The 15,545-nt window shown below is 39.5% G+C and overlaps 1 protein-coding gene across 1 annotated transcript in view; it reads left to right on the top strand.

Moving 5' to 3' along the window:
- The window catches only part of MEGF10 (multiple EGF-like-domains 10), a 160,951-nt gene that overhangs the window by 43,091 nt on the left and 102,315 nt on the right, over positions 1-15,545 (top strand). Inside the window, exons 2-5 of the mRNA XM_015413519.1 lie at positions 3,406-3,538; positions 5,732-5,833; positions 6,741-6,841; positions 10,328-10,420. Of these exons, the coding sequence (XP_015269005.1) occupies positions 3,423-3,538; positions 5,732-5,833; positions 6,741-6,841; positions 10,328-10,420 (412 nt within the window). The 5' untranslated portion in view covers positions 3,406-3,422. The remainder of the gene's footprint in view (positions 1-3,405; positions 3,539-5,731; positions 5,834-6,740; positions 6,842-10,327; positions 10,421-15,545) is intronic.

Here is a 15,545-nt window from a genome sequence, read left to right as displayed (position 1 = left end):
TTGGTGGTTCTGCCCTCAGGTGCTAGGATCACTAGGCTGCTTGATGAGCTCACTCTGAAGCAGTCCATATGAGAAGCAATCATCTGTTAAGTCAATTCCTGCCACCTTCAGTGTCTGGCCTTGGGACTTGTTGACGGTCATAGCAAAGCAGATCTTGAAGGGGAAGTAGACTCTTGAACTCAAAGGGGTTTTCTGATGGTATGAGTGATATGTGTAGTATGAACACTGACTCTCCCTGAGCAATGCCAGTGAGCAATGTGGTCTCGATGATGTTCCTGTGCAGGGCCTTCACTTGCAGTCTGGTGTCATTGCAGAGTTTCGGTGGGTTGAGATTCCATAGCAGCATCACTGGAGCCCCCACTTTGAGGAGAAGCTTGCGGGCTGTTTTTACCTCAGAACATTGAGATCCACAGCTAAGCAATCAGAGGGAGGGGGGTGCAAGCAGGCAGGTTTTACCTCAGAACTCTGAGCTACACGGTTGACCAGTGGGGGGGGGGCGGGCAAGGAGGCAGCAGCCTACCAGGCACATGGAAAGCAATTGGGGGAACACATTTTGCCCCTTTTTTACCCCCTTAGGGTCATGTTTCTCAGAAATCTCTTCGGAGTGGGGGTTGACGTCATGGAAGGCAGTGTTCCCTCTAAGCTGAGTTAGTGTGAGCTAGCTCACAGTTTTTTAGCCTCCGGCTCACAAATTTTTCTCTTAGCTCAGGAAGGATGGCTCCAGACCTAACTAATTTATGCAGTAGCCAAATCACTTGCTCACAACTTTAATGCCATTAGCTCACAAAGTAGAACTTTTGCTCACAAGACTGCACAGCTTAGAGGGAGCATTGAATTGGTAGGAATACACTTTTCTTATTTTGGGTTTCTTGGTTCAGGGGTTTGGCCTGGGCATTGATTTTTTTTGGGGGGGGATGCAAAGCATACCTCCCCCTTTTTAAAAAAAGCTTCTTATTTGTGTTATATTTAAGAAGTGGGACATAACTATGTATTCAAAACAACATCTGAGCAATCAGATATTAAGCAAGTTCATATGAACCAATTTTCTGGAACCCACATTGTAAGAAGTTAAATAACGTAATACAGGAAACCACTTTTCTACAAATTTGGGGTATATTTCCATAGTGGGTGAGAGTGTGGCTAAAACCATTGATGAGGCTGGGCCAGCAGCATTGCTAAGGTGATCCTGCTGGGGTGACCTCCCTGATGGATTAAAGTACCCTGGCCCTGCTCCTCCATCTGTCAAACAACTGCCTGTCTGGTGTAAGGGGGGGGGATTGTGTTTAAAGGCATTGGGGAGGCTGGGCCAGCAGCAGCGCTAAAGCAATCCTGCTGAGCAAGCCTCCCCAATGGTTTTAAAGACTGCCTGTCAGGTGTAGGAGGTGCTGGGGTGTTTGAAGCCATGGGGAGGCTGGGCCAGCGGCATTGCTGCACCTCCCAGGTGGTTGGCCATTCCTGATTTCCTCAACTGTCGTTAGCTCTCTGCAGTCTCCTGTAACTGTTTTTTTCTAACCTCAGAACACTGAGCTCTGCAGCTGACCAATCAGGGTGGGGGGTGCAAGGAGGCAGCAGCCTGGCAGCTACACAGGAAGCAATGTGAGGAGCACATTTTACCCCTTTTGACCCCCTTAGGAGTCAAATTTCTAAAAATCCCTTCTTAGTGAACATCTACGTGGCAACAAATGGCGGTGGCAGCAAGCCCTGCCCCCAGCTCCCCGCACTGCACCCCCTGCCGTCTCCCCGGGCCAGCGCCAGAGCGCTGTGGCCCTGGGAGGCCAGAAACCCCCCCCCGCTGCCTCGTGTCTCGCTCTTTCTTTCCCTCCTTCTTTCCTTCTCTTTCTTTTCCTCTTTCCTTCCTTCTTTCCTTCTCTTTCACTCTTTCATTCCTTTGTTCCTTCTCTCAACACTCTCTCTCTCTCTTTCCTTCCCTCTTTCCTCCTTCTGCCACCCAACTCTAGTGAGAAGGGGTTTAAACTTTAAAACCCTTCTGTCTTCGCTTCCCCCCTCCCCCCGGCTGAGGAAGGGAAGGGGAGGCTTTTGAATATGCCTTCCCCCCTTTTTGCTTCCCCTTCTGACATCACTTTCGGTCACGTCAGGGGGCGTTGCATATGCTAATGAGCTATTATGCTAATAGCCTAGTAGCTCATTAGCATACCCTATGTTAATGAGCTCCTGCAGCTCTTTTTCTAGGAAAAGACCCCTGTAGATATAGATATAGATATTTTTGTTGATGATGTTCAGTCGCACAGTCGAGTCTGACTCTTCACGACCCCATCACGCCAGGCCCTCCTGTCTTCCATCATGCTCCGGAGTTTGCTTAATTTCATGTTCATATATATATATGTATGTATATATGTGTATGTGTGTTTTGATCACGTAATATTAAAGAGTTCATTATTTTCAATGATATAAAATTTAACTTGCTATATAAATAAACCGGTTATGACTGTAAAAAGCTGTTTCTGTCCAAACCTCTCAAGTAGCAAAAATTAAGGTATATATGGTAAGGTAGCACAGAGCACAGAATAATACAGCTCTTTGTCATATCTGGGTATGTTTGCAATTTGGTTGCAGAAAACGAAGGTTTTTATACTTTTAAATTTCATAAACATGCCATATAGTATAATTTTATATATGGGTTAGTTGTAAATGATGCATTTGTTGTCGCTAAAGTAGTAAAATAAGTTTAGTTCTGAAGTTTAATTTTGAAGGAAAGTAAGTATGTCATATATTTCATCCTCCCCAATTCCCCCCACTGCAGAAAAGATTTCTAAACCCCTCCCCAAAAAACCCACAACCTTTCTCCCCCATGGCTTCAAAAATTCCAGGCATTTTACATCTCTAGAACTTGTGGCTACATTGGTGTTATAGTAGTATCCTGTGGAATAAACAGAGAAATTTACCTAAATATGTCAGGGAGTTCTATTCAGACAATGACCAATGTATTTCAAAAGCCATTTCCAAAACTCTAAAGGGGTTGTGTGAATGAGTCATAATTGTTCCATTAATGGCTCCCTGGAAACAAAATTAGACCCATTTTGACTGTCCATGCAGTGTAGTGTAAGCATGCAGTGTAGACTGAGTATATTTCATTTAAGCATTTAGTACAAATATTGCTCATGATAAAGTTATGTAGTCCACTTCAATGTGTTGTATTTGAACATGGTATGACGGGGGATTCTGAGGTGTTTTCTGTCAGTTCCTGCATTCTGCTGAAAGTTACCCCACACTTAAGAAGGTGGGCCATTTTTTTTTCTTGTTTGTATGAGTATTGGTTTTATATTCATAATTTTTGTTCCTTATCATTTTGCTTAGAGCATTCTGGCCTGTAGAAAAACATTTCTGTTCCTTTATTGCTCAAGTAATATAGCAATAATATAGCAAATGTATTCTCTCTTTTTACAGGACTGCCTATTGAAAAGATGGTTCTTTATTTGGACTGGTTTGTTTATTTCCCACCAATGTTTTTATGCCATTGGATAGACATAACTTTATCCCTAAACCTTGAGGACCCAAATGTGTGTAGCCACTGGGAGAGGTAAAATTTCTGTTAATTACATTATCATCATATTTTGCTAGTAGCGTATGCTTATTTTAGTTCATTATATTTAAGGTGTATATTGCATGTTTTTTTAAAGTTATGGATTGGATTCTACCATTGGCATTGGCACTGGCATATTCTTCTGGCACAGAGCTTTCTGTAGATACACAGATTATTCTTCCAGGGAAGAGGCAGTGGAGGAAAATGTTATACCCAGCAGAACAGACATCTAGAATTCAACCCCCTGGACCATATTTCGATGTTACTCTATAGAAAAAATTACAAAACTCAACTAAATATGCATACTTAATTTTACATTAAAATGTATCCATATCTGGATTAAGGAACAGAAGTCATTATAAGTAACAGCCACACTAGAAATGAAGGATACCTTTAATCCAATTAACTCAGTGGGGGAATCTGCATGTTCAGAGTATAATTAGCCTGTTGGAAGCTATCCAGATATAATTATGAATCTTTTCTATATTAAAACTTGTTGGGTTAATTACTTTCTTATTTTGAAGAGGAGACAGGAAATTCAGAACTACATAACTTCAGTACAGTGTATTATTTACTTCAGCGCAGGGAGCAGATCTGTGCATAAATTATGTGCATGAAGCTATACACTACCCTAAAGTTAAAGGAGAAATAACATACACAGAAGCACTGTATGTTCATTGGAGTTCTTAAGTATGTATCCAAGGAGCTGTAGGGCTAGGGAGATTATTTAGTGCAATACCAAATTTGCAAATAATTATTACTACTGTTTCATCTTCATTCCTATACATTGTTATATCTTTAGCTTTCCAAGGAAGTTGTCACACATTAGAAAAGCCACTAAATTAACCTCCAATATATTTCACGGCAAACACGTAACGGACAGCTGCTGGTGAAAGCAAGCAAGCAAAGCCCCCCATCTGTCCAGTGGTTACTTCAAAATATAGTAATCTTTCAGCTTTCTTCCTGTATTCAGGGGTGTGGCAGGAGCAAAGAACATAGAAAATTACCATCTGGAAAGCTGTCATAGAACTTTAGTTGTACTGGAATAGACAGTAGAATGCACAAGTAAATTAGCTTTCATCAACTTGTGTTTGGCAATCCTAAATGTGTGCCCACCTAATAATGAAGTGTAATGACAATTCAGCTGAGATTTTAGAAGAAATTTAGAATACGGCCTCTGAGTAAATAAGGAATGAGAAGAATGACAATCTAGTTTGATTAATTTGCACAGTATTTTCTTAGGCAGTGATAAATAACTTGTGTGGTTATGTGATATGTCATGTATTTACAGGGAACCCACCAAGCAGTTCATATTCTCTACAGCCTTTTATTAGAATTAGGAAAATTCCAGTTTTCACTTTCCTAGAAAAGGAGCTTTCGAGGCTCTCCAGAAAAACTTATACATGTACAAAATGCTAGAAATTTGCAAACAGAAAAGCAAGATTTAAATTCTTGTTTTATATCCAGTTACCAAGATTTTCTGGGTAAAATCAGGTTTTTCACATTTGTGCTATTATTTTCATAATTATTTGTAGAGTAGGATCATCCAGCTCCAGTTTCCTGGTTAAAAAAATATGTCCAAATAATACAAATAACATTTTATCAGAAATATGCACATGCTAATCATAATGTGTCCTAACAGACTTCTGGTTTGTGCTGAAGTTCTCCATTCCTGTGTGAGAACTGCTGGGAGACTGCCGCTTACAAATTGGAGATGGATGGCAAGGAAATATTTTACCTGAGAAGGTGGAAGTGTCTTTATTAGATGCTGACATACCAAGCTTTTTCACCCTGTGACTTGATGTAGATATAAACCCAGATCTTCACCAGAAAAAGTGTGCCATTTATTTTCATCCTTTACAGCATTAATGCAAAAAACAGTTTTACCTACTAAGAAACACACAATGTTTGATAAAGCTAATTCGTTTTGAGCTGGAGTTAAATTCAAAGTTTTCTGAATGCAGAAGTCTTAAATTATGCTCTGCATGTGAAGGGAAGGAAGGAGAGCAATGGGGCTTGGCAACAAATTATGTTTGTGCTCATCATGGACAAACCTCTGTTTGTTATGGTATCTGAATGCCACCAATGTCTGCAGCTTTTGGAAACCTAAATTGGCAGCTCTTTGTGCTTCAGATCAGCAGAGGTTGTACTAGTGAACATGTTTAGTAATTCCTTTTTGTTTCTGCCCAGTTATTCTGTTACAGTGCAAGAATCTTATCCACATCCTTTTGATCAAATTTACTACACCAGCTGTACTGATATACTGAACTGGTTTAAATGCACACGACACAGGTAATCCCCCCCTAAATAAACTATCTGCTTTCAGTTTGCTTTGTTAGACTAACCCCTTGTAGGAGATAAGTGGCTGCTTCTTCATGTTAAAAAGAGCGTATACTAAGCTATTCATCAAGCACTTGGAATGAACCTAACACCTACAGGTTATGTGGGTGCAAACACCATATTTTGCATGGGACACATGACTTCTCTTGTAAATTACCTCTGAATGACCATGAGAAATATAAGCTGTTAAGCATGTTCTGTGGATCTTGCAAAGGATGGTTGAACTGTGAAAGACTGTGAGATGCAGAAGTGTAAAAATATATTCCCTAAAGTCCTCTAAAGAGAAATTATAAATAAGTGTAATGTTGATGCAGGTAGTTTGTTCTGTTTTTATTATCTGTGAAAAGACTCTTTCTTTAGTACTACTGCCTTACCTTGCATTGGGACTAGCATGTAACACTGACGAGGAACATGTTGTTTAACAAAGAATAGCTGCTCTTGAGTCTTACTTCATATGCTTTATGTTCATTAATATAAAAAGAAGCCAATTCAAATATTATTTTTTAAAGTTCCTTTACTCCTGGCTTGCTTTGTTCTGATTGCCCTATTCTTGCTTTCAGATTATACTTTGTATGTTTTGAATTTATACCAAAACGTCGGACCAATAAAAGATGAAGGTCACAATACTGAGATCTCAGTTTCATATTTAGAAATTGTATTGTGTTCTTAAGTTTATTTTTTCTCTAACTGTAACTAGTTTAGGAAATATTTGAATTCATGGTTTCCTGAGGAAAGCACTAATATGAACACTCCAATCAGTTATGTTTGTGGATTTTGACGTATAGGTCAAGCCAAAATATCCTTAAGTTGGATATTTTAAAATACATGTTAACTAATTTTAAATTCATTTGTTTGATAGAATCAGTTACCGTACTGCCTACAGACATGGAGAAAAAACTATGTACCGACGGAGATCTCAGTGTTGTCCTGGATTTTATGAAAGCAGGGAAATGTGCATCCGTAAGTGTAATTATCTTTATATTATTTCAATTTTCTTAAGTAATCAGGAGATTTGGTGCCTCAAAGAAATAGATCCTAAAGCCGCAACAGCTATTAGTTAATATTTTCTTCCATGAATCTTGTTGCATGGTAGATCCCTCTGCCCCGTTTGCTTGAAAAAGACTGCTGTTCAGAACATCCTCCTGAATTCATCTTCGTTGGAGGTGCCAATGCTGATGGATGCATAACTTTCTGAGTGACAGTTCCAGTTGGCAGTTGTACGTTCCTGCCTAACATCTCTGGTGCCAGGATTAGAAGAGCCACTGATTATTCCTTCAGCTGTCAGTCAGCCAGAAAGATTCTAGTGTGCAAGATTAAAAGTGGACAGTAGCTGTCACAGGAAATGGAGAACAAAACTGGTTTCTTCCTGCAGAGGAAGAGATGGAAGTCTTGGACCATGAATACTGGCCTTCAGATGGACATGACAAAAAGGATTATTCTCAAGGTCCAGTCTTTAAAAACATCAGTTTATCTCCAGGGAGCAGATGACATTTTGTTGTTGGCTTCTGTTTTCACTTGCAATTCCAAATTCTGGATAGACTGAGATGACTCCATGAATTGTTAGGTTGCACATATTTGGTAGAGCGTTAGGATTTAGTGAACAGCTAGTTTCCCTATGAATTTTGATATTCCCTGGGGAATAAAATTCCTATTGCTACTTCACTCATATATCACTGGTAGTAATGGAATCTCAGTGAAAGTAGCAAAAGAAACTAAAAATAGCTACTCTGTTAGAAAAATGAAACAGTATATATAAATTTTAATGTATGTTTCTCAAATGTCAGCATCTTACTTGTCTTGTTGATTGTGTAAATAGTATTAAAGTATTTGTTTTCTGTCTCCACTTATTATAGCTGTTATTGATGCCTTGTGCATACTTTAAATAGTAGAAAAATTTGTCCAGAAAATACTCAGTGGACAGCTATCCACTGCCCTATAGTTATTACCATTTATTCTTTGTACCATTCATTTAGGGTCATAAGGGAGATACCAGTGAAGACGCATAACACCTTTTTTGTAAAGAGTCATCCTCTAGTCTACAGTGTGTCATAAATAGAAATAATACTGTACAGCAGGGTTATTTGTTAGTTTATATGCTGCTACTTTTTGTTTATTGTTATTTTTATGTTATGTTTTAATTTGTTTTGTGGTTTTTATAAATTTTGTCAGCTATCTTGAAGATTTTAAAAAAATAAATAAAAGCAGGCTATAAATATTTTAATGGACAAGAATAAATCAGTTATTCCACTGTTATCAGCAATATGGCAAGATGGATCTCTGCACCAGGGGCAAATCTAAAGAGCACAAGTACTCGCAAATGGCAGCATGATTTGCAAATAAAGTCCCTCATTTAGTCCTTCCCATGTGCTCTCCTTATAGCAGTATATGTCTGACGCAATGTGTTTAAGGTGTTTTTCAGTCAGTAGTTGAAAAGATAAGGATTACATAGGACTATTTCTTGCTCAGCTGTAAGCATCTTTGTAGAAATCAATTCAATTTTATTGTGATGGTAATAATTAGGTGATGCTGAATGGGCTAGCTGCCTGTACTTCCTTACATTCTTTGTTGCCAGTGGGACTTGGGAATTACATTAGGCTTTGTATTTTAACATCTTAAAATTTCCTGGCAGACCATGACACGAAACCTCCCCTTTTTTATACCTTCCTAAGAGTCTCCAAGACTTTGAACATAGTCCAAATGTTAATATCCGTACAGCTGCTTCTAGTGTGTTATGTATCTCCCTAACAGCTGTGCTGTTTGTTGTGCTTCTTAGCACATGTACAGATGATGCTTCCTAGTCTGTTGCCAGCATGAAAATCAACCTAGAAAGTTGTGAAAAGTCAGAACTTAATCATACAGCCCTTGCTTAATGCATCATATTCAGGATGATATGTCTCAAGAAGAATTAAGTTGCATATTTGCATAATTTCAAAAAATGAGCAAAGATGGTATAGTAGAGTGAAAGAAGAAGGGAATAGGAAACTCGGAAAAGAAAAGGGGATCAAAGTTCCTTTTGGGTTCTACATCCATATTTTCAAGTTTATTTAATAGATAGTTGCCCTTTCCCAGTCATGTGCATTTAACATGTGTTTAGTTAGGTTGTAAACCATTGTAAGGTATGGAGAGAAAGGCTTCTTCTCTATGAATGTATTTGGCATGATGCTTACCTGCATTAGTGATCATGAGTACTGAACCAGGGAGTAATTGCAGGGAGTAATTGCAGTACTGAACCAGGGAGTAATAATAATATACAGAAAAAAAATGCAAGTTAGGAAAAAACAATTTAATATCTCTGTTCATAGAAGATGTGAATAAAATAATCTGTACCACTGTTTCATGTTTTACATTAATTTTATTGAAAACTTTTTGTGAGAAATTTTAAAATAGCTTCCCTTCCTCTGTATGTTGTTTTCGACTGTCAATACACTAAATCATAGGTTGTTCTTGTTACTTTCTTTTTTATTATTATTGATATTTTACAGTGTTTTCCCCAGTTAACATAATGTGGATAACAACAACAATAAATAAAGGGCTTGAGTGATGGCCTAAAGACAGGGTAGGAGACAGTTAATGGGTAGAAATTGTAGGGGAGGTGGGGAAGGTACATAGGATAAGTACAGAGGTACTTGTATGGGTATAGAATTGGTGTAGAGGAGGAAGACAAAGTATGCTGGGATGAGTGGGAAGGCAACTGTTCTCTTAATAATTAAACATTCACAGTTACTGGTATATAAAAGGTTAAAGAACATGATAAAGAATAGATGCTTCAAACCAACAGGCCATGTTGGTCTGAAGCAACAGAAGAAAGTCTGAGTCCAGTGGCACCTTTAAGACCAACAAAGTTTAATTCTGAATATAAGTTTTCATGTACACGCACTTCTTCAGATACATTAAAATAGACATCCTCAAGCCTTACATATAGGTAGAGGGGGGGGGAAGGGGTTAGTTGGCTTGAGAAAGTCTGTTTCAATGTGTGCATGCACATGAAACTTATACCCAGAATTAAACTTCTATGGTCTTAAAGGTGCCGCTGGACTCAAACTTTGTTCTATGATAAAGAATAGACAAATAAGTAAATAAATGGTCTATGTTAGTTGAAAATCTTAAATGAGAAAGCAGAGAAGGCAAAAACAGAATATACTTCCTTTCCCAAAAGTACTAGGTGATACACATTCTCTGAAAAACACGAAGTACTTTTGCCTGACTGAGTATATAGAACTGTAATAGCCATTGTGGGATTCTTGCTGAAATTTGGAGACTGGAGAAAACATTAAATACCTAGAAATTGTGAGGAAGTTGTAAAAAGTTTAAATATGCTAAGATTTCCCTTGTTTTTAGGAGAAACTGGAGACACCAGAAAACAGCTGAGTTGTTGAAAGCCTAGGTTTTTATCCCCTACTTTTTTCTAATTTTATTCTTCCTGATTTCTGTCTTGTCTTCTGACAGCTCATTGTGCTGATAAATGTGTCCATGGCCGTTGTATCGCTCCAAACACCTGTCAGTGTGAGCCTGGCTGGGGTGGACCCAACTGTTCCAGTGGTAAGTCTACATCTGTTGCTGTCTGTCTTGTGCTCTGTCTGTTCTGTTGCCCTTATTTGTGGGCAGGTTTCAAGCGATTTGTGCCAGGATTCCCGGTTTCCTGCCTAAAGAGTCAACTCTGATTTACATAAAGGTATAGGAACTCTGTAATCCATTTTCTTTTAAAAGTTTATTTTTTAAATCCCTGAAGTGCCAAGCGTCATCAGCTAAAAGCTCACATTAATTCACTCCTTCACTCATAGGGTACAATTGCTAACAGACTACATAGAAACAGATGATACGTAAAACTGTAATCGCAACAAAAATGTTGGGAACAGGCCACTGCAAGACATTTTGATTTACATGACTGCAGTCTTGCAGACTTGGAAATAATTTCACCGGGAAAGCCATCCAATCCTGACATCCTGGAACACTAAAAGTAAGAGATATACAGACTGAAGTTACAAGTGACCCTGTAGCCTTCATTTGGAGGAGAAAGTCTCTCTTGCACTTAAACAGTAGATGTCATCTTCTCCCCAGCATTAGCATTCTTAGGACGCTCTTGAGTTCTCAGTGGGTAATCTAGCTGTGTTAGTAGTAACAAAACGATAAACAAATAATTTCATGCCTGTCTCTGTTTTGTCAGTCATTCACACGTGTGTGTGCATATGCGCATGTGTGCCCATCACTTGCTTACTTAATCTTTGTCCATGCTGACTGATTAAACCTGACTGATTTAAGTCTGGTAGAGAGGTACTGTTACCTAGCCTCTTGCCCTGTTTTGGGAAACAGTACTAGCCCAAGGCCTGGAGCTGGCATCATTAAGAGAGGGATCCCATGCCTATGGCCTCAAAGTAAGCTATGACAAGGCCATTAAAAATCTTTTGTCCTTATGGATTTTAACATCTATTGGCCAATTTTAAATTTCTTTTCTTTTCTTTTCTTTTGTACAAAATGCTGTGAGAGTGGTGGCAATTCAATCGTGGGCATTTTTTGTTGATAGCGGTTATCTGGGTCTTAATCTGGCTTCCAACGTAGGTATGAGTTAGAAATTGCTGTTGTCACCCTGTGATTCACCTGTACTGAGCAAATAATCTCTGCTGGTTCAGCTTGATCCCCTTAGCAATACCATGGACCATGGTGTACTTCTGCATTGCTTAACTGGAATGGATTGTGGTGGAGATATTTTGCAGTGCCTCTGTCTTTCCTGGTAATGAGCTCTGAGAAGGTAGTGCTGGATTGTTGTTGCTTGGTAGCTGGCTTACAGAATAAAACATGATTACATTTGGTGACCCATGCTGATTAACATGTGTATGAAAATTCTGGGACAGATCATTTGAAGTACAATGCCATCAGTGTTCCCTCTAGACTGAATTAGTGTGAGCTAGCTCACAGTTTTTTAGCCTCCAGCTCACACGTTTTTGTCTTAGCTCAGAAAGGATGGCTCCAGAGCAAACTAATTTATGCAGTAGCCAAATCGCTCGCTCACAACTTTGATGCCAGTAGCTCATCAAGTAGAATTTTTGCTCACAAGAGTCCACAGCTTAGAGGGAGCATTGATCAGTATGCTGCTGACAGTCACCTGTATATCTCTTTTCCATTTTATTCCATATATGTGGTGGAAATCCTAAACTGTAGTCTTGAGTCAGTAAAGAGCTGGATGTGTGCAAGAAACTGAAACTGAATTCAGACAAGACAGAAGCACTGTGGGTTAGGGGTAGAGCCACGATACAACCTCCAATGGCTAGGGCTGCAGTTTCCTGAAGGATCCAGTTCCAAGCTTCAGAGTTTTGCTCAAGCCATGGCTGCATGACTGCTGTGGCTAGAGAAGCAGATGGCAGAAGTGGCCAGGAGTGCTTTTTACTGGTTTAGGTTGGTTCTTCAACTGCAGCTGTTCCTGGAGAGGGCAGACCTTTACACAATTACACTTAAGCTTTGTAATACCTAGATGAGAATACTGTAATATGCCCTTCATGGACTTTGAAAGAATGTCCAGATACTTCAGTTGCCTCAAAACATAGTAAGGTAAAGGTTCCCTTGCTCGAAAGCCAGTCGAATCCGACTCTAGGGTTGCGGTGCTCATCTCCGTTTCAAAGCCGAAGAACCAGCGCTGTCCGAAGACATTTCCATGGTCATGTGGCCGGCATGACTAAACACCAAGGCGCACAGAACGCTGTTACCTTCCCACTGAAGTGGTACCTATTTATCTACTTGCAATTTCTTGCTTTCGAACTGCTAGGTTGGTACGTAGTACCCAGGGTCTTAACATGGATTTGTCATGAAGAGCATATAATGCCAGTGCTGTGTCATCTTCACAAGTTTCCAGTGTTTCTGGGCCCAAATCTGAGAGCTGGTTTTGACTTCTAAAGCTGTAAACAGCCTCAGACCAAGGTGTCTGAAGAATGCCCATACACCCCAGTTTGGGACCAAAGATCAACTGGTAGTCCCCTATTTTGTGAGTTGCTTTGACAAAGGTAAACCTGGTGGGCATAAGGAGAAGGGCTGGCTTAGTGATTATCCCCAGGCTATGGGATTCTTTGCCCTCGAAGGTCCATTCGGCTCTTCCGGGCTTCTGATTCTCTGTTCCTTTAGGGCCTTTGGAATTGTCTGAATTTTTGTGGGCTCATTGGTGGAGCGCTTTTATTGTTGCTGACTTGTTACTTAATTTGTTCTGCAGCTTATTATTAACTGGTTGTCCCTTCTCTTGATGTTGCATTTCAGTTTTATTTTGTGTTGTACAGTTTTGCTTTTGTAAGCTGCCTTGAGTACCAAATACAATAGGGAGACAGGTGGTTTATAAATATTCTAAATAAATTAATTAACAGATCAGTCCAAAGGCAAGCTGAGCTAATATTAAAGCACTTAGAATGGGATACAAAGAGCAGTATGCTAACAATGCATGTAATATTAATTCAAACACTTCTGTAGTTTCGCATTTGGGTAGTAGTTATTGGTACTGGCTGAATGGATGTCTCTAGAACAAAAAATAAAAGTGGGTTTTCTTTTCCCCCTTTCCTTTCTGGTAGTCTTCTTATCTTGGAGATTTGCAGTGTTCATTTAGATCTTTACATTTGTAAAGCCACAGCTGTACTAAGTTGCATATAGTGAAGGATCAATGGAATATTCATCTGCAGACTAATAAAATAAGGTTTTGTTTCTTTAATTACTCTAAAAATAAAGTTAACTGATATCAGAAATTCACCAGTTACGTTTGAGAGACTGAAGTTCTGTTGTTCTCCATAATCATTTTCTCTTTCTTTACTTGTGCTGTTGCTAAAGCTCTTTCTGTTACTGCCTCTGTTCACTCACTGCTTGCTACTAGTGGAACCAGGTCCAACAGTGCCAATACTGTGTTCTTGCTATGCACAATAGAAGTCATGTGAAAAAGCTCTTGTTGCTGTACCTTGAATTGTGTGGTCCCCTGGGATGTTTGTGATCTCCTATAAAAGTTTTTGCATACTGATCACAGCTAACTTGAAGTTCTAAAAATTGTTTCAGATTGTTATACTTAGTGGTGGATTAGAAAGGAAAAGGGCATGTTGTTCACATGCTACTGAGGCAGAGTTTGGTGAAAGAGGTCCGGTCTGGGCTGCCTGGCATGCATCCATGTTTCCCTAGCAGACAAAGAAGAAATGAGATGATGCTTTTATTGGATTGTCCTGCTGCAAATTGAATTATCCCCAGGCATTCCAAAATGAGTAACACTTTCAGCCTGCATAATTTCAGCAATGCTGTTTGTTATTATTTGAGCCATCAGATATGTGTGATTTCCTCATCTCTGTTGACAAACAAAGCTTTCCTCTGCAGACTGGTAGTGAAATTCTCATCAGATCCATGAATGAGTGGCTAGAAGGAAGTACTTTATATTATTCTCTGGAATTATTTCACAGCATTCATATCATATTACAACTCTTTGTATGAAAACTCTGGTTTTAATTTTTTTAAAGAAAAAAGTTTAATCATAACATAGTTGTTAGATACCTTAAAACAGTAGCTGGGGGACAGAAGAGGGAGAATTAAGTACCCCTCTTCCTACCACTGCCCCCAAACAATTTGGAGCCCCCTGCCATATGCTTTTCACTATTAAAAAAGAGTGGTCTAGTCATTGATATTCAACATCACATGCACTTTGGCCCGTGGTCACTACTTCACTCATAAGGATTTTGTAGATACACTCTTATGTAAAATAAAGGGAGGAAAACAACGCACTGATCTATTTTGGTATTCTTTCCCTTGACATATTTATCTTAGCATTGTTTGTACTGAAGGACAGCTAAGACACTGTCACATACAAAAACATACACGTAATAGACTGATCCGTTGGTGTGGCCAACTGAATTTTTGCGTATTTGCTCTATAGGAAGCAAAACTTCTCCCAGGGAAAGTTTAGGTCCATTCCATGACTCCTTTGCATGGTGTTATCACTAGGCAATTTGATCTGTTTCAGGACACTGTTGTTTCCATAGGGTCTTTACTAACCACTATAACAATTGTGCTAAAAATTTGAAGTGGCATGTTAGATTATTGCAGGGCCCAGTGTCTCCCGAGGGCAGATGGGTGCAGGAGGTTTAAGAGCAGGAGAAACTCCATAACAGAAATCACAAAATTTGGGCTTGCAGCTGAACTTTTCAACTTTATCGGTGTCATGGGACTATGGTTAAAATATGTGCAGCCTCTGCTATAGAGTGGCAAATGTTGTGTCTTGCATCGGTCATCCCAAGACATGCTGCATCACTGTCTTTAATGCCTGCCCCAGCATTTGACCCTGTCCCTCAGGCCTTGCTCCCGACCTTCTTTGGGTCTCCTCAAGTCCTTACATTCCCAGAGGCACACCCTTGCCTCCTAGGATAGCTGAGACCATTATCCATCCCTGCCTCACCAAGTGCATGTTGAGCCACATGTGCCCCACCGGGACATTTCACCCCACTAACCTCAGACTGGAATGGTCATGCCAATGCCCTTGGGGCACCTGCCCTGCCTGGGCCAGTTCAGACCCACTGATAGTATTAATGCAGCTTCTTTTGGGTTGCAACCATGTAGAACAGTGTTATTCATGGGAAAAAATGGAAATTTTGGGAAAAATTGAAATATATTAAACCTAATTTTACTGCCTTAACAATAAAAATGTGGGGTGTGTGTGGCTGAT

The sequence above is a fragment of the Gekko japonicus genome, unplaced genomic scaffold, assembly GCF_001447785.1.
Source record: "Gekko japonicus isolate JY-2015 unplaced genomic scaffold, Gekko_japonicus_V1.1 scaffold245, whole genome shotgun sequence".
In the NCBI taxonomy this organism is placed as follows: domain Eukaryota; kingdom Metazoa; phylum Chordata; class Lepidosauria; order Squamata; family Gekkonidae; genus Gekko; species Gekko japonicus.
Note: the sequence above shows the minus strand (reverse complement) of the source record. Positions and strands in the feature narration are given on the sequence as shown.